The sequence below is a fragment of the Dendrobates tinctorius genome, unplaced genomic scaffold (genome assembly GCF_039654945.1).
Source record: "Dendrobates tinctorius isolate UK_male_01 unplaced genomic scaffold, ASM3965494v1 ptg000011l, whole genome shotgun sequence".
Classification (NCBI taxonomy): domain Eukaryota; kingdom Metazoa; phylum Chordata; class Amphibia; order Anura; family Dendrobatidae; genus Dendrobates; species Dendrobates tinctorius.
Genome location: NW_027361679.1, coordinates 16,659,080 through 16,686,444, shown reverse-complemented (window position 1 = coordinate 16,686,444; position 27,365 = coordinate 16,659,080). Strand labels below are relative to the sequence as shown.

Genomic DNA, 27,365 nt, shown 5'->3' with positions numbered 1-27,365 from the left:
GTGTGTGTCCCTAGGTGGCACCTATGTAAACACCTTGCTTGGAGAAGTCGACAGGTTGCTCCATAAGCCGTGTTGTGACTACGGAAATCAGTCTCCTCATCTGCTAAATTGTTAGAGGTGGAAGTCTGATTGTTCGAGGTCAGGTGAACAAGGGGAATGTGGTAGAATTTCAAAGCCACAGGAGCATGCTTCCATTTGGGCAACGTGTGAGTTGTGAACTTTTGCATTATCTTGTAGAAGGCGGACACCTTTGAGCATGCCACGTCTCTTGGTTTTGATGGCCTCCCGCATTTTTCGCAGCAGTGAAGCATAGTATGCCCCCGTGATCGTGGTACCCTTTGCAAGGAAATCCATCAGTACTACTCCATGCTGGTGCCAAAATACTGTGAGCATGACCTTGCCTGCCGATTCCCCCCCAAGACGCCGACCTCCACTTGCTGGATGGTGTGTTCATCAATAGCAGAGTTGTGTCGTGCTTGAATTGGAGCTTTTTGCACCGAAGTCCGACCACATTTGAATTGACGATGCCAGTTCTTGACTACATCATATGATGGGGAATCATCACCATAAACCTCTTTCATCTCATTGAACGTCTCCTTTGGTGTGCCACCTTTCAAGTAAAGGAACTTGATAACTGCTCTGAATCCAACTGAGTCATTATCAAACCTCGAACCAATTCAGGACCTGTAAAATCAAGACTGTTATGAGTTCTGAGTTGCAAATTGGCCTGCAATCTATAGACTAACATCACTACACACATGCAGTTTCAGCGTCCTGTGATAAATCAAAGTGGGTCAGAGGAAATCTTTAATGAAAGCCCCTCGTAGTTGGATTTTTTTTGGGGGGGCGAGGAGTCATAATGCTTTTCCAGAGCCTTTGTGCTACCAGTAATGTAGAAGCCCCCTATATATACATTAACAGTGAGTGGGGACTTTTCTTTTTGTGGATTAAGTTGAATTTTATTAGGAACATTTTACATAGCGTTTGGGATGGGATTTATATGACTCTCCATGCTGAGCACTTACCGTAGTTTTCAGAATATAAGAAGCACTTTTTTTTCCCTCAAAATTTGGGAGGAAAATGGGGGAACGTCTTATAATCCATAGTGCGTTTAAGCGACAGGAGCTGGGTGATGCTGCAGTGTCTGGGATCTGTGTCGGTGCCGTTGAGCAGAGTCCATTTTCCCAATGATATCCCTGCGGTGCACTTTGGGAAAATGGCCGCCAGAGGCGGCATTTGCTCAGCTTAACATCTTTGGAGACAAGATCTTGCTGCGCATGGTACCTACTAACTTGGACATATAGATACGTCCAAGGTCGTGAAGGGGTTGAGGTGCTATTACTGTAGTATATCTCAACCAATTCAATTACTCCGACTGACTATAGAAGATGCATAACATCCCGATTTATCTAATAATCCAAAAATTCAAGACTCCGACTACCACTCCCATTTATAATGTAGTTCAGCACTATACTACCACAAACAGATTAGGCCTATTTCTATCCCTAGATTGAATGATCAGTGTGTGTAATAAATATACGTATATATTCGTGTATAAGCCGAGATTTTCAGCCCATTTTTTTGGGCCGAAAGTCCCCCTTTCGGCTTATACGTGAGTCATATAGGGGGGTCGGCGGGGGAGTGGGGGGTGTCAGAGACCATACTCTCCGCCCCCCCCCCCCCCCCTCTTCTCCTGGCACGGTCTCTGCAGTCTCCCTGCTTCCCCCATGATCCGTGTCCCAGCTGCTCCTGCATTCAGCGGTCACGTGGTACCGCTCATTGAACTCATGAATATGTGCATATTTAATGAGTGGCTGCGGTACCACGTGACCGCTGAATGCAGGAACAGCCCGGGACGCTGACATCATACAGGAAGCAGGGGCTGAAGAGACCGGGCACCAGGAAGGGGGTGGTGAGTATGACGGGGGAGCAGAGCAAAACTTACCGCTCCCCGTTCCATTGCTGTCTCCGGGTCCTCTGGCTGTGACATTTAGCGGAGGGCACGATGATGTAGTCAGTGCGCGCCCTGTGCTAACGTCACTGCACAGGACCCAGGAAACAGCGATGGAACTGGGAACGGTACTGCCGGGGGCCTGAGCCAGCGACTACACTGGCACCTGGCCCTCAGCGACGGAGAGGTGAGTTCTTCTTTTTTTTTTTTTTTTGTTATAGCGGCAGCAGCATATGGGGAGTATTTATGTATGGAGCATCTAATTGGGACACCATTAACCCTTGTGCAGCAATACATGGAGGGTATTTATGGAGCTTCTACTTGGGCCACCATTAACCCTTGTGCAGCATATGGGGGTATTTATGTATGGAGCATCTACTTGGGACACCATTAACCCTTGTGCAGAAATATATGGGGGTATCTATGTATGGAGCATCTACTTGGGACACCATTAACCCTTGTGCAGAATTATGTAGGGGTATTTATCCTTGGAACATCTTGTTGGGCCACCATTAATGCTTTTGCAGCATTTTATGGGGGTATTTATCTATGGAGCATCTTTTTGGACCACCATTAACCATTGTGCAGCACCACCCTTGGCTTATACATGAGTGGAATTATATAAATAACAAAAAAAGTGTGAAACAACTGAAAATATGTCTTATATTCTAGGTTCTTCAAAGTAGCCACCTTTTGCTTTGCACACTCTTGGCATTCTCTTGATGAACTTCAAGAGGCCCAGACCGCCCCAGGAAAGGAAGACCAAGAGTCACCTCTGCTGCGGAGGATAAGTTCATCCGATTCACCAGCCTCAGAAATCGCAGGTTAACAGCAGCTCAGATTACAGACCAGGTCAATGCCACACAGTTCTAGCAGCAGACACATCTCTACAGCAACTGTTAAGAGGAGACTTTGTGCAGCAGGCCTTCATGGTAAAATAGCTGCTAGGACACCACTGCTAAGGACAGGCAACAATCAGAAGAGACTTGTTTTGGCTAAAGAACACTAGGATTGGACATTAGACCAGTGAAAATCTGTGCTTTGGTCTGATAAGTCCAAATTTGAGATCTTTGGTTCCAACCACCGTGTCTTTGTGCGACGCAGAAAAGGTGAACGGGTGAACTCTACATGCCTGGTTCCCACCGTGAAGCATGGAGGAGGAGGTGTGATGGTGTGGGGGTGCTTTGCTGGTGACACTGTTGGGGACTTATTCAAAATTGAAGGCATACTGAACCAGCATGGCTACCACAGCATCTTGCAGCGGCATGCTATTCCATCCGGTTTGCGTTTAGTTGGACCATCATTTATTTTTCAACTGGAAAATGACCCCAAACACACCTCCAAGCTGTGTAAGGGCTATTTGACCAAGAAGGAGAGTGATGGGGTGCTATGCCAGATGACCTGGCCTCCACAGTCACCAGACCTGAACCCAATCGAGATGGTTTGGGGTGAGCTGGACTGCAGAGTCAAGGCAAAAGGGCCAACAAGTGCTAAGCATCTCTGGGAACTCCTTCAAGACTGTTGGAAGACCATTTCCGGTGCCTACCTCTTGAAGCTCATCAAGAAAATGCCAAGAGTGTGCAAAGTAGTAATCAAAGCAAAAGGTGGGTACTTTGAAGAACCTAGAATATAAGACATATTTTCAGTTGTTTCACACTTTTTTGTTAATTATATAATTCCAGATGGGTTAATTCATAGTTTTGATGTCTTCAGAGTGAATCTACAATTTTCATAGTCATGAAAATAAACAAAACTCTTCTTGAATGAGAAGGTGTGTCCAAACTTTTGGTCTGTACTGTGTGTGTATGTGTATAAGTGTATGTATGTGTGTGTATATATATATATATATATATATATATATATATATATATATATATATATATATATATATATATATATATATATATATATATGTGTATATATACTACAGATTTGCAACACAAATTAACTAAACGATTACCCAAGTATTTTATTTTCAATTCATTCAAGAGCCTTTTGATAAACAACATGTGTATCTTTGTATCTAACCCTATCCTGTGTGATAATGTCTGCTGAGCTGTGTACCTAATCCTCTTCTGTGTGATACTTTCTGCTGAGCTGTGTATCTAATCCTATCCTGTGTGATACTGGGCTCCCCCTGCAGTCTGTGTCAGAGGGTGGTTTGTGTTGGCACGGTAATAAATTGTGTTATTTCCAGCTTTACAGAAGGACGATAACACCATAGAAATGATAAGAATAATAGGCAAAATTGTTTGGTGAATTGGAACGCGCGGGGTTAAAATTTCGCCTAACAACATAGCCTATGACGCTCTCGGGGTCCAGACGTGTGACTGCAAAATTTTGTGGCTGTAGCTGCGATGGTGCAGATGCCAATCCTGGACACACACACACACACACACACACACACACACACACACACACACACACACACACACACACACACACACTGAGCTTTATATATTAGACTAGCTGAAGAGCCCAGCGTTGCCTGGGCATAGTAACCAACTGTGGTTAGTTATAACAAATTATAATGATTATATTGCACATAAAAACCGTGCATCTAATCCCATCCTGTGTGATACTGACTGCTGAGCTGTGTATCTAATCCTATTCTATGTGATACTGTCTGCTGAGCCGTGTATCTAATACTATTGTGTGATACTGTGTGCTGAGCTGCGTATCTAATCCTATCCTGTGTGTTACTGACTGCTGAGCTGTGTATCTAATCCTCTCCTGTGAGATACTGACTGCTGAGCCATGTGTCTAATCCTCTCCTGTGTGATACTGACTGCTGAGCTGTGTATCTAATCCTATCCTGTGTGATACTGGGCTCCCCCTGCAGTCTGTGTCAGAGGGTGGTCTGTGTTGGCACGGTAATAAATTGTGTTATTTCCAGCTTTACAGAAGGACGATAACACCATAGAAATAAGAATAATACGCCTTAGTTACCACAACTGTCTACAAAGAAAACTGTTGCTGATAGCAACCAATCACAGCTCATTTTTCATCTTTTAAACAGCTCTGGGACAGCATGGCGAGTTCTGAGTGGCGACTTTTGTGTTTCGACTTTTATGTGGCGAGTTTGGTGTATGTGTGGTGAAATGTGTGCTGAGGGTGGTATATGTATGTGTTGAAGCACGTGGTAGTGTGTGGCGCATTTTGTGTGTGTGTGTGTGTGTGTGTGTTCATATCCCCGTGTGTGGTGAGTATCCCATGTCAGGGCCCCACCTTAGCAACTGTACGGTATATACTCTTTGGCGCCATCGCTCTCATTCTTTAAGTCCCCCTTGTTCACATTTGGCAGCTGTCAATTTGCCTCTAACACTTTTCCTTTCGCTTTTCCCCCATTATGTGGATAGGGGAAAAATTGTTTGGTAAATTGTAACGCGCGGGGTTAAAATTTTGCCTCATAACATAGCCTTTGATGCTCTCGGAGTCCAGACGTGTGGCTGTGCAAAATTTTGTGTCTGTAGCTGCGACAGTGCGGATGCCAATCCCGGACATACAGTTGTGGCCAAAAGTATTGACACCCCTGCAATTCTGTCAGATAATACTCAGTTTCTTCCTGAAAATGATTGCAAACACAAATTCTTTGGTATTATTATCTTCATTTAATTTGTCTTAAATGGCAAAACAATGATCATTTCACACAAAACGCCAAAAATGGGCCAGACAAAAGTATTGGCACCCTCAGCCTAATACTTGGTTGCACAACCTTTAGCCAAAATAACTGCGACCAACCGCTTCCGGTAACCATCAATGAGTTTAGTACAATGCTCTGCTGGAATTTTAGACCATTCTTCTTTGGCAAACTGCTCCAGGTCCCTGATATTTGAAGGGTGCCTTCTCCAAACTGCCATTTTTAGATCTCTCCACAGGTGTTCTATGCGATTCATGTCTGGACTCATTGCTGGCCACCTTAGAAGTCTCCAGTGCTTTCTCTCAAACCATTTTCTAGTGCTTTTTGAAGTGTTTTGGGCCATTGTCCTGCTGGAAGACCCATGACCTCTGAGGGAGACCCATCTTTCTCACACTGGGCCCTACATTATGCTGCAAAATTTGCTGGTAGTCTTCAGACTTCATAATGCCATGCACACGGTCAAGCAGTCCAGTGCCAGAGGCAGCAAAGCAACCCCAAAACATCAGGGAACCTCCGCCATGTTTGACTGTAGGGACAGTGTTCTTTTCTTTGAATGCCTCTTTTTTTCTCCTGTAAACTCTATGTTGATGCCTTTGCCCAAAAAGCTCTACTTTTGTCTCATCTGACCAGAGAACATTCTTCCAAAACGTTTTAGGCTTTTTCAGGTAAGTTTTGGCAAACTCCAGCCTGGCTTTTTTATGTCTCGGGGTAAGAAGTGAGGTCTTCCTGGGTCTCCTACCATACAGTCCCTTTTCATTCAGACGCCGACGGATAGTACGGGTTGACACTGTTGTACTCTCGAACTGCAGGGCAGCTTGAACTTGTTTGGATGTTAGTTGAGGTTCTTTATCCAACATCCGCACAATCTTGCGTTGAAATCTCTTGTCAATTTTTCTTTTCCCTCCACATCTAGGAAGGTTAGCCACAGTGCCATGGGCTTTAAACTTCTTGATGACACTGCGCACAGTAGACACAGGAACATTCAGGTCTTTGGAGATGGACTTGTAGCCTTGAGATTGCTCATGCTTCCTCACAATTTGGTTTCTCAAGTCCTCAGACAGTTCTTTGGTCTTCTTTCTTTTCTCCATGCTCTATGTGGTACACACAAGGACACAGGACAGAGGTTGAGTCAACTTTAATCCATGTCAACTGGCTGCAAGTGTGATTTAGTTATTGCCAGCACCTGTTAGGTGCCACAGGTAAGTTACAGGTGCTGTTAATTACACAAATTAGGCTGGTTTCACATTTGCGTTAAAACAACGCTGCGCCCTGCGTCGTTAAGCCCCGCCCCGAGCCGGCTCCCTGCCCGCCCCATCCGGGATCACCGCCTACTTTCGCATTTGCACGCATGCGATCGGCGCACCCTATCTTTAGCATAGGGTGCGCAGATCATGCGTTGCCAGTGTGAAAGTAGCGTGCTGCGCACTTTTGACGGTGCGCCGTGCGCACCGAAATGCAACATGCTGCATTTCGGCGCGCATGGCGCACCGTCAAAAGTGCGCAGCACGCTACTTTCACACTGGCAGCGCATGATCTGCGCACCCTATGCTAAAGATAGGGTGCGCCGATCGCATGCGTGCAAATGCAAAAGTAGGCGGTGATCCCGGATGGGGCGGGCAGGGAGCCGGCTCGGGGCGGGGCTTAACGACGCAGGGCGCAGCGTTGTTTTAACGCAAATGTGAAACCAGCCTTAGAGAAGCATCACAAGATTTTTCCAACAGTGCCAATACTTTTGTCCACCCTCTTTTTTATGTTTGGTGTGAAATTATATCCAATTTGGCTTTAGGACAATTTTTTTTGTGTTTTTTCATTTAAGACAAATTAAATGAAGATAATAATACCAAAGAATTTGTGTTTGCAATCATTTTCAGGAAGAAACTGAGTATTATCTGACAGAATTGCAGGGGTGTCAATACTTTTGGCCACAACTGTACATACATACACACCCACATTGAGCTTTATGGAATAGATAGCTAGATAGATATATATATATCTCTAGCCTGAACATATTTACGTAAGGGTGAATCCATGAGTGACGTACTTTACAGTGTAAAGTGTGAAATCGATAGCTAGCCCCTAATGTAGCACTTGGATTTTGCAGGAGATTTTGAATCCACCCATAGGATGCAACCTGAATCTGAATTGGGCTCCTTTCACATTACGTTCTTGCTCACATTCAGTGGTCCCGTTGGGGCTTGCGTCCAAACCTTCAGTAAATTGGGATTCGGGCGTATGGGCCAACGGGGCCATAGACTATAATGGTGTAGAGAGAGTCAGCGTGTACTCTGACGTGCATTATTTTCGGTGTATGGTAGGTCATCAATGTCTGACTAGTTAATGTGCGACGTCCTGCAGCCCTGCCTATCAGCTGTTATAGGTGGCGGCTGCATCTGCTTCAATTACAAAGCTGTTGCATCTATTGATAGTGACTGTGGCCAGGGTGTGCACATCTGCCCCCTATTCAAATCGGTAAGGGGCTGATGTGCAGTACTCCGCTGTGGCCACTGTTAGTAGACTGAGCAGCTCCAGGCGCTGCCAGCACCTAGACCATCTGATCAGCGGGGGTGCAGGGTGTTGCACCCCCACTGATTAGACCTTGATGACCTATTCGACAAATAGGTGATCAGTTTTAAAATGGTGGACAACCTCTTTAATATCCAAATAAGCTGGTAGATCTGAAGCCTCTGTCACTGCGGCTCTATTCCCCGCTCAGCGTCATCTCATTCTTCACTGGTTGCGCCTTTGCCTGAAATCACACAGTCAGGCAGAGGGTGACGGCGCGGGGTGGGGAGTAAAGCTGACGTGACAGAGGCTTCAGATCTATAGCTTCATTTGGATATTCAAATGCTGATATCTCAGTAGTGGAGGAACTGACTAATCAGGTAAAGGTATTGTTGGACTTGTGTTTGAAAAAGCTAGGTGCTATCTCTATATATAAAAATGAATGTGTGTGTATGTATCACCAACCAATCACGAAGCATATTTCATTTCACCAGACCTGTTCAAAAGAAGCTGAGCTGTGATTGGTTGCTATGAGCAACAGTTTTCCCACTTGACAACACCTCAGCAGACACTGACATGGGGCGAGAAATATAGCATCATTGGGAACATAAGCTCCCAGCCACTGTCTGCCCCCTGAAAGGAGCAGAGAGCACATGACAGAAATGAATCCCCCCTCCCTGCCCATATCCCCATCACACATCCTCCATCCCGTAGGCACATCGTCCCTCTTAAAGGGATCATTGGTATGGAAGTCAGAGCAAATCCATCCAGCGCTTTGGTTTTGACCCCAGGCCTCTCTTAAAGGGATCCCTGGTATGAAAGTTAGGACAGTTCCACTCAGCTCTGTGGTTCTGACCCAAGGGTCTCTTAAAGGGATCATTGGTATGGAATTTAGGGCAAATCCACTCTGCGCTTTGGTACTGACCCCAGGCCCTTAAAGGGATCCCCGGTATGGAAGTTGGGGCAATTGCCTTCAAATGCTCTGATACTGACCCCAGGCTCTCTTAAAGGGATCTCCTGTATGGAAGTTAGGGCAAATCCCTCGGCGCTCTGATTCTGACCCCAGGGTTCTATTAAAGTGATCTCCAGTATGCAAGTCAGGGCAAATCCACTCAGCGCTCTGGTTCTGATCCCAGGCTCTCTTAAAGGGATCCCCGGTATGGAAGTTAGGGCAAATCCACTCAGCGCTCTGGTTCTGACGCCAGGCCTCTCTTAAAGGGATCCCCAGTATGGAAGTTAGGACCGTTCCACTCAGCGCTCTGGTTCTGACTCCAGGCTGACGGGATGATGTGAGATATTAGTGGTAGTAATCCGGTGGCTCTGGCTGATGGGACGACGTGGGATATTATGGGTAGTAGTCCGGTAGCTCTGGCTGACGGGATGATGTGGGATATTAGTGGTAGTTGTCCGGTGACTCTGGCTGCCACGATGTGGGATATTAGGGGTAGTAGTCCGGTGGGTCTGGCTGATGGGATGATGTGGGATATTAGGGGTAGTAGTACGGTTGCTCGGGCTGACGGGATGATGTGGGATATTATAGGTAGTAGTCCGGCAGCTCTGGCTGACAAGATGATGTGGGATATTATAGTGAATGTGGCTATGCGGAGTGGGCGGGGCTCTACACTCAGAGAGAGAGAGAGAGATATATACTAGATTATGGCCCGATGCTATCGCATCGGGAGGATGCGATAGCATCACACCTCTTTCCATGATAACCCTCAACACACACACTCCTCTCACCTTTCACCATCTCCACTCACTCTTTCACTCCACATACGACCCCTTCTCTCACTCCGTCTCTCATATTCACGCCGTCATCGCCGCTGTTCCACGATCCCCGACATCTTCCGCCGGCGCCATCCTGGATCCAGACGTTGTCCACGCCGGCGACATGTTCTTGCGGCGATGCCATCCTGAGTATCGTGAAATCCCGCGATACTCAAGATGGCGTCGCCGGAAGAACATGTCGCCGGCGTGGATGACGTCGGGATCCAAAATGGCGTCGGCGGATTTTGGCGTCCTCCACGCCGGCGACATGTTCTTGCGGCGACGCCATCTTGACTATCGCGGGATTTCGCCGATCCAAAATGGCGTCGCCGCAAGAACATGTCGCCGGCGTGGAGGACGTCTGGATCCAGGATGGCGCCGGCGGAAGATGATGTCGGGGATCGTGCATCAGCGGCGATGACGGCGTGAGTATGAGAGACGGAGTGAGAGAAAGGGGTCGTATGTGGAGTGGAGGTGAGTGGAGTGTGTGTGTTGAGGGTTAACATGGAAAGAGGTGTGCGGTGACGTCACCGGTTACAACTGGACGGAAGTTGTTGCAACCGGAAGCTGCTTAGGGCATTTATTATTATAATAATAATAATAATCTTTATTTATATAGCGCCAACATATTCCGCAGCGCTTTACAGTTTAACAGTTTCAAAACACAAGTCATAAGTAACAACGCTAACAATGCAATAATTAAAGCAAAATAAGACGACCCTGCTCGTGAGAGCGTACAATCTACAATGAGGTGAGGGAGATACAGAGTACAGGTGTGTATTTACAATGGTGTATTTACAATGAAGGTCCAGCCATCTTGCAGGAGTGAAGGATGGATGGAGATAGTGAATGGGCTACGCACGCACACTAACACAGAGAATGACTTTGATTAGTGAATGTGATAGGCCGCTCTGAACAGGTGTGTTTTGAGGGAGCGCCTAAAACTATGCAAATTGTGGATAGTCCTGATTTCTTGGGGTAGAGCATTCCAGAGGATAGGAGCAGCACGGGAGAAGTCTTGGAGTCGGGAGTGGGAGGTACGGATTAGTGCAGAGGTTAGTCGAAAGTCGTTTGCAGAGCGCAGTGATCGGCTAGGACGATAGACAGAAATGAGAGAAGAGATGTAAGGGGGTGCCGCACTGTGGAGAGCTTTGTGGGTGAGAACAAGTACTTTGAATTGGATCCTATAATGAATGGGCAGCCAATGTAAGGACTGTCGAAGAGCGGATGCGTCCGAGTACCGATTACCCAGATGGACGATCCTGGCTGCTGCATTGAGTATGGACTGGAGAGGGGATAGTCGAGTGACGGGGAGGCCAATTAATAGAGCGTTGCAGTAATCCAGGCGAGAGTGGATCAATGCAACAGTGAGGGTTTTTGTTGTTTCCATAGTGAGAAAAGGGCGGATTCTAGAGATGTTCTTTAGGTGTAAGCGGCAAGAGCGGGCAAGGGATTGTATATGGGATGTAAAGGAGAGATTGGTGTCAAACATAACACCCAGACAGCGCACCTGCTGCCGGGGTGTTATTGTGGTACCACCCACGGAGAAGGAAATGTCAGATTTAGGGAGGTTAGTAGACGGCGGGAGCAGAAGAAGTTCAGTTTTGGAGAGGTTGAGTTTCAGATAGAGAGCGGACATGATATTGGAGACTGCGGACAGACAGTCACTGGCGTTCTGTAGTACAGCGGGGGTAAGGTCGGGGGAAGACGTGTATAGTTGTGTGTCATCAGCATAAAGATGGTACTGAAAGCCAAATCTGCTGATGGTCTGTCCAATTGGGGCTGTGTAGAGAGAGAAAAGAAGGGGGCCAAGGACTGAGCCCTGAGGTACCCCGACAGCAAGAGGAAGAGGAGATGACGTGGAGCCAGAGAACAAAACACTGAAGGAGCGGTCAGAGAGATAGGAAGAGAACCAGGAGAGTGCAGTGTCCTTAATGCCTAGTGACTGGAGCCTAGAGAGTAGGAGATGGTGGTCAACAGTATCGAAAGCTGCAGATAGGTCAAGAAGAATGAGCAGAGAGTGGTCACCGTTACGTTTTGCTGTCAGAAGGTCATTGGTCACTTTGATGAGTGCAGTTTCAGTCGAATGTAGGAGGCGGAAGCCGGACTGTGAAGGGTCTAGAAGGGAGTGAATGGAGAGGTAACGGGTATTATGATAGATAGATAGATAGATAGATAGATAGATAGATAGATATCTCATTATAATTTGTTATAACGAACCGTAGTTAGTTACTATGCCCGGGCAGCGCCGGGTTCTTCAGCTAGTTATAAATAATGTGGGAGTTTAAGGCTATGTGCGCACGTTAGTGTTTTAAACCTGACACAAAACCGCACTCCTTCCCAGAAAACGCGTGTTTTTTTCCGCGCTTTTTTCTTTTCAAAAAGGCGCACGTTTTTTTTCTGTGCGTCTTCTGGACAGTAGGAAATGGCTAAAAACATGGACTTTGCCGCAAAATTAATGAGCATGCTGCGTTTTTAACCGCTAAGCGTTTCCTAAGTGGAAAAAAGCGCATTCATTGGCACAAAAAGGCCAAAATGCATTAAAATGAATGGGAAGCTTACTTTAAGCGTTTTTGGAACGGTTTGACCCCGAAAAACGCTTCAAAAACGCTTAAACGCTAACGCTGGCACACACCCTAAATCCTGCTGACAGATTCCTTTTAAAATAAGAACAGAATCCGTTCTGTTTCCAAACTAGAGATTATTGCAGTCAGAAAAAGGACTGTGTAGATTCTGGGATTATTGTCAGTACATCAGAGCCTCACCAACAACCAGTACAAGGCTCGCCGGTGAGACTAACCTCACAGTTTAGGAAGCACTGGTGTAAATGAAACTGTAGGTACTGTGAAAACAAGTAGTGTAAAAAGGCCCTTTTTAATCAAGATTTCTGATTTGTTCCCCAGTCTAGATGGATGGATAGTGTACCAAATTTGCGAAGGGTTGTGGGCCACTTTTAATAATGTACAAATAATTTGATGGCCACAATTAGCTGTGCTACGTCCTGGCTAAGCTTTATCCACTTAAAAAAAAAAGCGCTGGCCTGAATTGATGTGAAACTGTCAAAGGTAACTTCATTTTTGCACAGCTAAGAGGCTGTGCAAAAACTTCACGACATTTCACACCATTTTACTCCAGAATTCTGGCAAAACTATTTGTTCACTCTGTTTGAACTGCTTCTTTCTCTTGATAGGAATGGTTTTTCTGAATCTCCCAATGTCCGCTCTGAAGACGAACGCCCTACAGTGAAGACCACTGCAATAATTGTACCTCATAAGAGTGAAACCAAAGATGAAAACGTGCAAAGGCTTCAAGAAACCTTCCCTCCAAGGACCAACGAAGAGTCACTACAAGTAATGCGTATCTGCATGCATAGTTGGCCTAATTGCAAAGTGGCTGTTTTCTTCTAGAAACAGTTGTCCATAGGCTGTGGGGTATAAGAGCTTTCGGCATTGAAGTGAATGGGTCTGAGCAGTAAAACCACAAAGAACAGCCATGCACAAATGAGTTTAGTTTCTGGAAGGATACAGACCATGGGCCCAATTCACAATTTGCATTTTTTGTTTTGTCACTTTATGTTGTAGTTGACCAAATTTGGTATTACACCAATTTCTTCAAAATGTCATATATGGTTCGTTAATTTTGATAGAAACCCATTGTTTTTATTTTTAAAAATTAGTACATTTGAAAATTAAGAAACTTTGTAATTTCATATTAGCAAAATCTGCTTCTTCTCCTGGATTGATCATTGATTATCAATATTCTCAGTTTGTTTAAAATCTTTCCTACTGAGCAAAAGGACAGTCAGTGCTTCATAAAGATCTGTTTGGAGAATTGTAATTGTCTTTTGAGGAGGGCTTACAGCAAAATGTCTGCTTCTAGCTACTCGCCACTCACATCGCCATAGAACTTTAAAAGCACCAATTGTCTTCCATCTGAAATATGTAAAATGAAAATGTCAAGCTATATTACAAAGTCGCTTATTTTCTTGTGTACTATTGATTTATGAAGCAAACATTAAAACAATGGCTAAGATTATATATTATTTTTTTTAGTTTGGGTGCCAAAAGTAGCATGCTTCACCAAAATATCTAAATTTGCGCAATAAAAATCTAGGCTCATATAATCACTCCAGGGAGATAAGAGTATGTTTGTGCAAAAAAACCTGCCTTTTTAAAACATCTGGAAACCCCTAACCCCACCCAAAATAACAAACATAGGAAAAAGAAAAAAACGATCACATTAAATTGACTTAAAAAATGCACAAATTATAAGGCGAGTTTGCCACTAAACAAAAACAGGCTGAAAGCCCCAAAGTCTAGACAAAAAAAAATACAATAATCGGCCTCATGGTTTTTACAGTCCTAGACACTTCCTTTAACAAGTTCTCAGAGCAGGTACAAATTGAGTGAACCATTTTTTTATGCGTTTAAGTAGCCTAATGGTGCCTTAGCCATGTCTAGAAAGCATGTCAGATATTGTTCCTTTTTAACCTGAATTGGGTTTGAAAAAATTCTTGCACATGTCACAGAAAAACCTCCAATATGTATAGTTATGATTTTAAGTCTCTGAAATTTATGCTGCAGATCTGCTGATGTTCTCATAACCTAATTCTCACATCAGACCCCAACAGGAGGAAAGCGTAGAGTGTCTCTAACCCTTTAACTATCTGGGCTCTTGAAAAATAAACTAAGAATTATACAATTAATGCTAAACCCCTGTTGTCTCTTGATAGATATAGGCTTGTTAACACAATTTTGCATGAGTCAAAATGCATAAAAGTTTGTGAATAAGACTCTGAGTCACTCAGAAAATTACTGTCCACTCTGGATACTTTTACTTAATCACCAGAGATGAGATGAAGAGAACAAAAACAAATTTAAAAAGCATTGTATGTGTTGAAAAATAAGTGGACCTAGGCAAACTATGTCCCTGAATGATCAAAGTGTTTAAACTACTGTAAATAAGTGTCTTATAAGACTTTGAAAAGTTGCAAAGTTTTTGTGATAAAACTGTTGCACCTTTTTGCAGTTTCATGGCAGTTTTGTACAAGTCCGACAAAATGGGTGAAGCTGGGGAAGGGACGGAGCAGGTCTTACCGCATCCCTCAAATTCCTCAATAGTGCCGTTTCTTAAACCAGAATTATTACTCCTTTTCCTGACTGTGCATGCCTTTTGGGACTGTCTGTCTTCCACTACAACACTATTCCATGTCATTTAACCCTTAGATGCTGGTGTCCATAAAAGGTAAAAACTGCATCTAAAAGGGATGCCTGTTGGATCAGTTACTATAGATGCCGGGAGCCCCACTAGTTGCATTGCTACAGTTTTACAAAAACAAGCAATGATGCCTTGAGTATACCAAAGATATGAACACTGTTTGAAATGAAGTCAGACTTTGAAAAAAATAAGATATCTCTGCCATCATAACCAATTATTGTTCATGTTATTAACTTTTTACTTTAAATGGGATATCTGGTACTTTACAAAAAATGTGCCTAAGCACTAACAAGTAGGTAGCTGCTACTTACCTGCATGTTGTGCCTGGCACCGTTCTCCTCCAGCACAGAGCAGTCACAGACTTCCGCTGATGTCACGACAACAGAGCGTCAGTTTGTCTTCCTGTTGACAGAGTGCAGGATGTTTTTACTCCCTGTGTGAAGTGAATGGCCTCTCCAACAGTCTTATTGTAATGATATTCTCTTGCATGACTATCTCACTCGCACAGAAAGCAGTAGAACTTTGTGTATCCAACTTGGAGACCAAGTAGGAAAGCAACCACCTTTAAGTCCCAAGAGGGGCCACAAATATTCGTCATGGTTCAGGTACCTTTAAAGCTGTTTCACGTTGTTATAGGTTTCTTTCATGTGGACTGCATCACCAACTGGAATTGAAGGTAGCGCATTGCCATTATTCAACAAGAATGCTTTTAAGCTGGTTTTGGATGAATTGGCAAAGAGCCACCATTCCTCTGGATTATGACTTATCTTCAGAGCTTCCATTAAACTGTTGATGTTATTGGATGCCACAAGATCACCCTTCCATGAAGAAGTATTGGACAAGATCTTTATCACAGTTACAGAACAACAAAATCCGAACATCGCCTGCTTGGAGATTCCACTGCTGCAGCCTGGAACCTAATAGCTCAGCCTTACACTTGGGCAGATGCAAATCTTAACTAGATCATTCAGTTCACTTTGTTTTATATGGAGTGGTTCAGTTGAGGTTGCTGAAAGAAAGTCTGGATCGGGAGCGGAAGATTCTTCATGACACAAAGCGCCCTCTTCTTCGCTTGACGTTACTGAAAATGTTTCTGGTGCTTTTGGAAGCTGCAGTTGTTCTATATGTGGTACTGATCTTATTGCAGATGGAATGTTTGAATACTGTAAAGTCCACTACTTCTTCCTTGAAACTCCTTTCCTAATAGGGGGCACCATGCAGAAATGACAATTGGTAGGCTCTCTCCAGATCATCGGGCCTGCAAAAGTCATATTTGCCTCTTCCCATGCAACCGCTGGTTAAGATGTCATGCGCATCTATTGCAGCATGTGTGTGGAGCCCAACTCTTGTCCTGATCTCCTGTTTGGCATCCAAAATACAGGTTGTAGACTCTCCTTATCATGATAGTCAAGTTTTGCCTTTGTGACGCAAAAGTGACTTCTCCGCATATGTATCAAAAACAATCTGCTTTGTTAATGCAAGAACGAGGCATATCTGAAAAACCTAGAAACATGTCGATATGCTAAGAAAACCTAAAACTGTATACCTTACAAGGAGCATTTATAAAAGTAGGTGATGCAACTGTAATTGAGATTACGCCATTGGAGCTGAGTTGGCGTATTTTGATTGGTCACCCTAAGATGATGGAATACTGAAGGCACGATAGACTAAATAGATAATGTAATAGACTAGCTACTAACATTGCATTAATGATGATGAAATAATAAACACAATTTTTCTGTAACCCTGCATGTCGAGCGTAATTACAACCTCCACTTGATCTTGAAAATTGGAGCCAATCAGCAAATTTAAGCCTCATATTCCCTTTCAGCACTCCAAAATTAGTTGAGCTCAACTGTTTTAGGCTGAGTTCACACGTGGCGTTTTTTTCGCGTTTACACAGCGGTTTTAACCGCGCGATTTTGCCGTGAAAACGCAAAAAATAAGCATCCCATGCATTCCTATGGGATTCTGCAATGCTGTGCTAATGCTGCGGTTTTTACCGCGGCGGAATCGCTTCACGGTAAAAAATGCAGCATGCTAATTAATTTCGCGGAATCGCGGCGATCCCGCACCCATAGGAATGCATTGTTCTGCTTACTTTCCGCATGTTGCTGTGCACACCATGCGAAAAGTAAGCAGAACATTTGCGGATGGTACCCACGGTCTGGAGGAGAGGAGACTGTCCTCCGAGCTTTGGGTACCATATCCCTGTAAAAAATAGAATTTAAAATAAAAAATATTGTTATTCTCACCTTCCGACGTCCAGCGCAGCCTTCCCGCCTCTCTCCACGCTCCCGGTCCCAATAAGCCTTTGCGAGCGATGGCGTCCGTTCTCGCGGGATCGCGAAGTCTCGCGACGTCATCACGAATGACCGCGAGACGTCGCGATCCCGCAAGAACAGACGTCATCGCGGTAATTGTCGCAAATGATTATTAGGATCGGGAGCGTGGAGAGAGGCGGGAAGGCTGCGCGGGACGTTGGAAGGTGAGAATAACAAATTTTTTTTTTTTTTATTATTATTTTTTACATTCTATCTTTTACTATTGATGCCGCATAGGCGGCCTCAATAGTAAAAAGTTGTTTGACGAGTGTGACCAACCTGTCAATCAGTTCTCCAAGTGATGCTCCAGATCGCTTGGAAAACGCTAGCAATTCTGCAAGCTAATTACGCTTGCAAAATGCTAGTTTTTCCACGGGAAAATCGCGGGAATTTAAAATGCGATTTTCCCGCGGAATGGAATTCTCGCGATAATTTCCGCGAGAGTTCCGCCACGTGTGAACCCAGCCTTAGTCTCAGAACCAATTTGGCTGTAGAGCATACCATTTTCAGTCAAAACTTTTTCATCCCCATCCTGATTTAGGAGCTTTTAGAGGGCTTATTGCTGATATGCCAGCTATCACTAAGACATACATTTTTTGCAAGTTTAATTTTCCATTTTGTATAGACATTGCATTCCTCTGAATGTATAGATTCTATATTACAGCCTGTGTAACAGCTCAGAGCTTCATTACTAATTATTTTTGCTTTGATAGCTGAAAACTCCCATCGTTCCCATGATTGCACTAGTGTTTGGCAATTTCGGAGGTTTAGGCTATGTGCACACGTATGCAGAACATTTCTGCATAAAAACCGGATTCCTTCCCAGAAACCGCACGTTTTTTCTGCGCTGTTTTTATGCGTTTTTTTCCGCACGGTTCCAGACACAGAAATAGCCAGAAATGTGGAAAAATCCGCAAAATTAATGAGCATGCTGCATTTTTTACCACAAAGCGTTTTTTTTCGCGGTAAACGCATCTATATGCACAAAAAGTGCAAAATGCATAGAAATGAATGGGAAGCTTATTTTAAGCGTTTTTATAGCGGATTTATTGGCAAATCCGCGAAAAATACGCTACGTGTGAACACAGCCTTACTGTGCAGAATTCTGATAAAATAGCACTTAGAAAAGTAGTAAATCTAATGCTGCACCATAACATGGGCTGGAACTCAGGTTCACTGTTCGATAAGTGATGCAATCTTTTAGACAGCTACTAAACTTTTGCGCTGCGGATCTTGTAATCTCTCTTACCTGACAACCTCTGCCTTAGCTATAGTGGCAACACAGCGCTCATCATCACTTGGAAGACATAGAAAGAACCTGAGAACCATGGAGGAATGAAGTTGTATGTTATCGGTGGAAACCTCTTCTCGTGAGTTGTGCAATACTGAAATTGCAGTGCCGCATTGCAGCTACTGATTTCCGATAATTCCGTACTGTGACTTTCAGCCTACTCACATTGTTGCAATCTATTCCTAATATGTTTGAAATTTTACTACCTACTTTTGTGTGTTTAGAGTTGCAGCTCTAAAATATTTGCACGCCAGAAATCTCAGACAAGTTGCACACGTTTTCAGTCTTGCGACTTCTTTCAGAACTGCTGTTGTGTGACACATGTCGCCGTGTATTACCATCCTTAGTCCATGGTCACACTTGCGAGTGTGATGCTAGTCTCTTGCATCAATACCCAGCACTGCTGCTGGCAATTGGGACCAGAGCGTTCGGCTGCATAGAAATACATGTGTGACCCCGGCTTTAGTCTGTTGAATGCTTACGGTAATGTCAAATATAAGGGTAAGGTGATTTAACAGTTAACTTTGCAAAGATTGCCAAAATAGTTAATTCTAGAGAGCAAAATATTTGAAAAGTAATGCTGTAAGCAACAAATACTCTTCTGCAGGTGACTATGTGCTTGGTTTCTACCAGACTAGTTTCCATAAATGATCTGTTGGTTTATATTATCGCAGGGGCTGAAATATACAACTTGTAGTATGTCTGATGGAAGATATGTTTTTGGGGGATTTATAATGTGTTTGGGTGTAGTTGCAAGTGCACCGTTGCAAAGAAACATTTTTTTTTTCTTTATGCCGTGGGTACCGTATATACTCGCGTGTAAGCCGAGATATTCAGCCCATGTTTTGGGGCTGAAAGTCCCCCTCTCGGCTTATACGCGAGTCATATACCGGGGGTCGACCGGGCGGGGGTGTAGGAGATCATACTCACCTCTCCTAGCATGTCTCTTGCAGCCCCGCGTGCTTATTCCATCTTCTCGGCGCTGTTCTTCCTGCTTTCAGCGGTCACATGGTGTCACTAATTACACATGCGCATATGTAATTAGTGTTATTACATATGTGCATATGTAATGAGCGGCACCACGTGACCGCTGAAAGCAGGAAGAACAGCGCTGAGAAGATGGAATAAGCACGGGGGCTGCAAGAGACATGTTAGGAGAGGTGAGTATAGCGGAGGGAGCCATATTCACCTGTCCCCCGTTCCACCGCTCCGTGTTGTTCTGCTGTCTTGCTTCCTCTGGCAGTGACGTTCAGGTCAGAGGGCGCCATGACGTAGTTAGCAGGTGCCCTCTGCCTGAACAGTCACTGTGCAGAGCCGGCAACGGTGAGGAGCAGCAGCTGCAGCAGCAGGGAGAGGTGAGTATATGTGTGTTGTTTTTTTTTGTTTTTTTTTAATTGAGGCAGCAGCAGCATTATAAGGGGCCACTAATAACTGTGCATCATTGTAAGGGGCCGCTCACTGTGCAGCATTATAAGGGGCCACTAATAACTGTGCATCATTGTAAGGGGCTGCTCACTGTGCAGCATTATAAGGGGCCACTAATAATTGTGCATCATTGTAAGGGGCCGCTCACTGTGCAGCATTATAAGGGCAGTAGCTTCGGCATTTTCCACCCTAGGCTTATACGCGAGTCAATAAGTTTTCCCAGTTTTTTGTAACAAAATTAGGGGGGTCGGCTTATACGCGGGTCGGCTTATACACGAGTATATACGGTATTTGTGAGCCATAGATTGCCTGTCCCATCAGGTTTTGCACTGGTGTTCATATGCCTACTGGTTCCATAGTAGTGTTAACACCGGTATGTGACGTGCTTGGTTTTTTTTTTTTTCTTCTTTTCGTACTTACCAATCGAGTTAATCATTTTTATATTTTGATAAATTTGACTTTTTTTTTTTTATTCTCTGCTATAACAACATATAACAATACCACGCTATTGCTGCATATAGTAAAAGTCATCTTCGAAGCCCGGCCACATGCTTGGAATTCAATGTAGCTCCATGATTACAGGCAGAGGTCTTTAACCCATAGGTGACCCCGCAATCTCCTCACTGGGTCAGCAATGGGTGCACAGAATGACCTGCCTGCCTGCGCTGTATTGATGCCGCTGTCTGTATTTAAGACCTGCATTTAACAGGTCAAACCCGCGGATGTTGGTAAGGTCTATGTACAGCACAGATCGTTAAAGGTTTACCCATCCGCTACAGGTCTACAAAGATGCCAAGCATTTAGTAGATGTGAGCTGACCCATTCTTCAAGCATTTCTTGTTCTAAATACACTTTTTATACTTTATAGTGCATCCAATGGTAAGGCTCAAGATATCCAGAAGATGCCCCGTAGCCTGAGTGTTTTGACCGCGTTTTTGCTTGTAAACGTGCCTGCAGATTCTTCGTCGTTGAATGTAATTAAAAGAATATCAGGAAAACGCCAATCAAAAAAAATAGTTACCCAAAACATGCTGGAAAAACGAAATAAAAAAAGGCTGGTGATCAAAAATGTTAATAAATTGTTCAGTAATTGAACACCTCCCCCAATAAAAAAAAAAAAGCTAGTGTTTCCTGAAAAGGCTTTCTCTTCATAAACTCACTGGGTTTACCCATTTACCCACCGGAATATGTGTGCACATACCATACATTTTCACAACGGTCAACAACTGCTGAAATTTGATTGCATTTTGTGTGGTAGAATTGTTAAATTTATGATACAGTGCTCATTCTATAAACTAATTTAGTTTTCTACCTTCTTAGCTTATTGATTCCACTGATGCATTGGGAGATGGAGCTGCTGCTGGCGCAGGTCAAGTTGAAGATAAAGGTTCGTTTATGTATAAATCTGAGACCATTTCTATTATGGGAACCCCTGAATGTCCTGTGGAAAAGTCACAATCTACAATCCATATAATGAAATGTAAGGGGCTTTACCTGGCAATTAAATGTTGATGGGCTGACAATGGAAATGTGGCTGTGCCTGAAACTGCAACTTAGTTCTGTTCACATGGATTGGATTTGAGCTATGACGCCAGGCACAGCCGTTGTAGCTGTGCTGGCTTAACCCCTTAATGACCAAAATGTACAATTCTGACCAGTGTCATTCGCGATACTCCGTGTTGCGCTCAACACTAGCCGGCTTATTGTAATTTTTTTTTGTATTCTAATCCTAACACACTCCAACTCCAACTGCAAAGGAATTGAAAAAAATGAAATATATTATAATTTTTATCTAATGGGGTGACAAAGAAGGGTTTGATCTATTTTTTTTTTTTTTTTTTTTTTTTTTTTAAATTTTGATCACACTGATTGTCTATCGCACTTGGAATTTTTTTCATGTTTTTCGGAACACTATGTGGAAAAATGAATGCAGTTATTCAAAAATACAACTAAAAATTCTGCAAGAAAAAGCCCTCATACTGCGATATTGACGGAAGAAGAGCCTTTTTAGAGAGTTTTCCTATTTAGATGTCACAGAAATTTCTTCAAGTAAAAAATTTGTTCCATTCATCTGAAGGGAGTGTTTGTTTTTTTTTTGTTTCTTTCCGGAGATATTGGCTAGTAAAGTTTATGGCACCTAATGTTAGGTTCCACTACAACCAAGGGAGCATTGGCAAAGATCCTTCTCTGGGAGCGGTTTACTTTTTCCCCTGCATAATGGTGCCTGATCTTGAGCATACAGCATCATGCAGCGGGAAAGAAAAACCCCAACGAAGGTCTAAAGCAGCATTCACTGTGCGATCTGGTAAGATTGACATGTCTGCTCAGACCACACACCTCACTTCTGGCACCTTCTCTGATTTACTGATAAGTGCAAGTGGAGGGCAGAATGTCATTTTGTGTATAGCTCTGTATTTATCCCAGGCATGGGGGAATACTGCAGAGCGGTGACTGTAGTGACACATAGCTCTGCATTTCCTCTCCACGCTTTTAGCGCTGATTGTGTCACGTACACCACTCTGGTTCTCTGCCTGTAATTGTGGCATTATTCATCAGTGTACTGTATGTAGTGACCCACAGCTCTTCTCTCCACCTTTTGCATAGTAGATACTAGTAGTGAGATCTTTGACCTGGGGAGGTGAATAGCGCTACGTGTCACATATACAGCATCTTGGCATTGCCTGACGCCTGGGGTAGATTCAGTGCTGTGTATGCAATGACCCACAGCTCTGCTCTCCTCCTGCACTTGTAAGCACAGCAGATGCCAGCACTAACATATGTATAACTTGGGTAGACACACCAGTCTTACCAGAGAAAGCTAGATCAGACCTTCTCTGGGGAGTGTGTTTCTTTTGTTTTCCCTGCAAGATGTTTCCTACTTCTGACTAGGAAATATCAAGTAGAGGAAAAAATTAAACACTCCCAGTGAATAATCTCTGCTGATGCCCCCTTGGTTATAGTGGAAATTGGCACATTAGGTGCCCTAAATTTGACTAGCTAATATCTCCCCTTGGAGATCTGTGCCACTATTCCTTGATGTGGCCAATTTAACATGCAAAAAGTGGTTAGAGGTTATCTAATAATTGAAACTAACGCCTCCATTTTCCTTATGTGAAAATCCTGTTCCGTACGTCATCTGGTTTAAATGGGTTTTTCACCTATAGTAAGGTTATAGCAAATTGAGAGGATTTATTCTCTAGGGCTCGCACCAATCTCTAAGTCCAAGTTCACAGTTTTTGTTTTTTTGCCGATTTGCGGTGCCACTCTGCAGTAATTTACAGTTCTAATCGGTGTGCTTTTAGAAACCCATCTTCATGTAGCAGAACATATTTGAGCATGCTAAAGATTTCCAAATCTGCAGCAGACTCATTCTTGTGTAGTAAAGACCTCGTTCAATGGTTTGTAATGCATTAGGGTAATATACGTATAACATGCAGAATTTTTTTGCAGAGGGATTTCTTCACCTTGTATAAGCATAGCCTTAACCACTTTGTGACCAAGTGTATTGGCCTTGATGATCAGAGCGGAATGTAAAATAAATGCTGGCTATAAGGCGGAAGAAACTACCTGCGGGGACTCGTTTTTTTTTATTTCTCCAAACCCATTAGGATGTGGGAATACAGGCTTTAGGGCTCATTCAGACATCCGTGCACATCTGTCAGAGCACGGACCACTAATGAGCGCACTGGCCATGCCGCTCCCAACCCAAGCGAGACGACCTCATAGGAATATACAGTGTCATGTAAAAGTCTGCACACCCCTTTTCAAAATTACTGTTGTGAACAGCTGAAGATGAAATGATCTCTTAAAAGGCTAAAGATAATACATTTCCTTTCCATTTTATGCAAGAAAAAATATATGTACAGTGAAGGAAATATTTGATTCCTTTCTGATTTTGTAAGTTTGCCGACTGACAGACATGAGCAGTCTATAATTTTAAGGGTAGGTTAATTTTAACATTGAGAGATAGAATATCAAAACAAAATTTAGAAAATCACATTGTATAAATTATATTAATGTATTTGCATATTTCTTTGAGAAAAAAGTATTTGATCCCCCTGGCAAACAAGACTTAATACTTGGTGATAAAACCCTTGTTGGCAAGCACAGCAGTCAGAAATTTTTTGTAGTTGATGATGAGGTTTGCGCACATGTCAGGAGGAATTTTGGTCCGCTCCTCTTTGCAGATCGTCTCAAAATCATTAAGATTTTGAGGCTGTCACTTGGCAACTCAGAGCTTCACCTGCCCCCATAAGTTTTCTATGGTATTAAGGTCTGGAGACTGGCTAGCTAGGCCACTCTATGACCTTAATGTGCTTCTTTTTGAGCCACTCCTTTGTTGCCTTGTCTGTATGTTTTGGGTCATTGTCTTGCTGGAAGACCAAGCCACGACCCATTTTTATTGTCCTGGCAGAGATAAGGAGGTTGTCACTCAGGATTTTATGGTGCATGTCTGCATTCATTCTCCCATTGATGCGGTGAAGTAGACCTGTGCCCTTAGCAGAGAAACACCCCCAAAACATATTTGGCAGTGTCACATGCTTGGCAGTGGGGACGGTGTTCTTTGGGTCATAGGCAGCATTTCTCTTCCTCCAAACACTGTGAGTTGATATAATGCCAAAGAGCTCAATTTTTGTCTCATCTGACCACAGCACTTTCTCCCAATCACTCAAGGAATCATCCAGGTGTTCATTGGCAAGCTTCAGACAGGCCAGCATATGTGCCTTCCTGAACAGGGGGACCTTGCGGGCACTACAGGATTTTAAACCTTTACGGCGTAATGTGTTACCAATGGTTTTCTTGGTGACTGTGGTACCAGCTGCCTTGAGATCTTTACCAGGTTTCTCCACCGTGTAGTTTTAGGCTGATCTTTCACCTTCCTCAGGATCAAGAATACCCCACGAGGTGAGATTTTGCATGATTCCCCAGACCGATGTCGATTGACAGTCATTTTGTGTTTCTTCCATTTTGTTACTATTGCACCAACAGTTGTCTTCTCACCCAATGTCTTACTTATGGTTTTGTAGCCCATTCTAGCTTTGTGCCCATGTTGTTAAGGTTAGTCTGACTGATTGAGTCTGTGGACAGGAGTCTTTTATAAAGGTGACTATGTAAGACAGCTGCCTTTAGTGCAGGTAACGAATTGATTAGAAGCATCTAACTGGTCTGTAGGGGATCAAATACTTAATTCTCACTGCAAAATGCAAATCTATATATAAAAATGAGTGTATGTGTGTAAATCAAGCCACACTCACTCCACATGCAAAGCCCCAAATAATATCTAATATATAGATAATCTCTCTATCTAATCTAATATATATATTCTATATATACATATCTGCACAGCAAATCGGCTAACCCCCTCCCCCCCACAAGTCCAGGTGGGAGACCACAGAAAAAGTGGTGGAAAATAAAAGGGCTAAAATCTTGTGGGACTTCAAGATCCTGACGGATTAGCAGGTGTTGGCTAACCAACCAGACATTGTGATAGTAGACAAGGATCAGAAGACAGCAATGATAATAGATCTGGCAGTGTCAAGTGACAGCAACATCAGAAAGAAGGAATTTGAGAAGCTGGAGAAATACCCAGGCCTCAAAGGAGAACTGGAGAAGATGTGGAAGGTGAAGGCAACAGTGATTCCAGTGTTGATGGGAGCACTTGGCGCAGTGACCCCCTAATCTGGAAATTGGCTACAACAGATCCCAGTAGCAACATCTGAGCTCTGTCCAGAAAAGCGCAATACTGGGGACAACTAAGATCCTGTGCAGAACCCTCACTCCCAGGCCTCTGGTAGAGGCCCGACAATGAGAAAAGACAACAAAGACCAACCCCAGTGGGGGTTGAGAAGGAAGTTTTATAATATATTATAGATATTTATTCTTTTTTTACTGTAGGATACGGAATGAATTCAGTTGGGAGACAGGCGACCACTTTGTGCATTGCGGTCCGTGCACAGCCATCTGAATGAGCCCTTAGAGTGGAGTCAGAATCTGAACCTGAGGTTTTAGTATGAACAGTGAAAAACATGAATAGGAAATCGCTGATTGAGCTTTGCTGATATCTCCATCCCCTCCTTCAGGAATACAGTCTGTAATGTCTTCTGCACCGAGCAAAGCTGTGTATAATGTTGTATGCCGCTTGGTGCTGCTCCGTGTTACAAGGTTATGTTCTTCTTGAAATGGTGAGCTGGAAAATTTGAGAGTCTGCCATTTGTTTAATGTGCTGTACTATTCTTGGGGCTCTGAACACACATGGCACCTGACAAATGTTAGAACGTAATGCATTTAGGAAATCGCATTGACAAACTAACTAAAAACTGGACTAGTGTTACATTTATGCTGCTTGCCTTTTCGATGCCAGTCTTGAGTTTTGTGGTTCAGATTCCCCTTTGACAAGAATGCTTGCAATTCAAGGCTGCATGTAAGTGTTTACACTTGTTTTTGAGTGTTGAAAATGAATGATGTAGATCTCTATATGCATAAACACTTAATCCTTTAACTTCCAGATGACACTAATATACCAAATATTGACTCCAGATATTTGATCTTACTTGGTGTGTACCTGACTTCTATAAATGTTACTCCCAGTGCTTTATGCCAAAGAGCGAGTCTTCACACACAAACCTGTGGGGCTCTTTGCCATTCCATCTCACAGCTGTTGCCCACATTTAAAAGATGTTAGACAGGAGAAGGCATGTTCATGTGTGATAGCTAGGGATTTCACTTCAGGCACTTCAGCTCTGAAAGGCGAGAGACCTTGTTTAACATCTGCTATTAGATCATTTGCATCACAAACACTGTACTTTATTACAGCCGCCTTGGTGGGATAAAAGGAAATGAACACAAATGTATGACTAATATGCTGAAACTAGCAAATGGTTGCTCACATAAACATTTCACATGGCTCACATGTTTTACCTTCTTAATTTTTTTTATTTTCTTTCTTGACCACCTTTTTCGTCTACTATACTGTGATTCGAGTTGAGCAAACTAATATGCAAAAACAGTTTTGTGTTTGTTAGCTCTTGCACAATTGTGCCCCAGGTATGTCCTAAAGTTCAGTTGATGATCAAAGCAATTGAGGAATTTACCCTTCAGATCGTAAAATATAGCTCAGCATTTTGTCCCATCTGCATCATTATCTTGTCACATTAAAAATCCCTCGGACGAGAGTTGATTTGACATGTCTTATGTTCATGATCTGCTGTGTCTGGTTTTGTTGAACAATTTCTGCATTTTTTTTTTTTT

General features: G+C 43.5%; 1 protein-coding gene across 1 annotated transcript in view; it reads left to right on the top strand.

Annotated features, from left to right (window-relative positions):
• The window catches only part of SMARCAD1 (SNF2 related chromatin remodeling ATPase with DExD box 1), a 217,570-nt gene that overhangs the window by 49,713 nt on the left and 140,492 nt on the right, over window positions 1-27,365 (top strand). Inside the window, exons 4-5 of the mRNA XM_073590005.1 lie at window positions 13,051-13,210; window positions 21,438-21,504. Of these exons, the coding sequence (XP_073446106.1) occupies window positions 13,051-13,210; window positions 21,438-21,504 (227 nt within the window). The remainder of the gene's footprint in view (window positions 1-13,050; window positions 13,211-21,437; window positions 21,505-27,365) is intronic.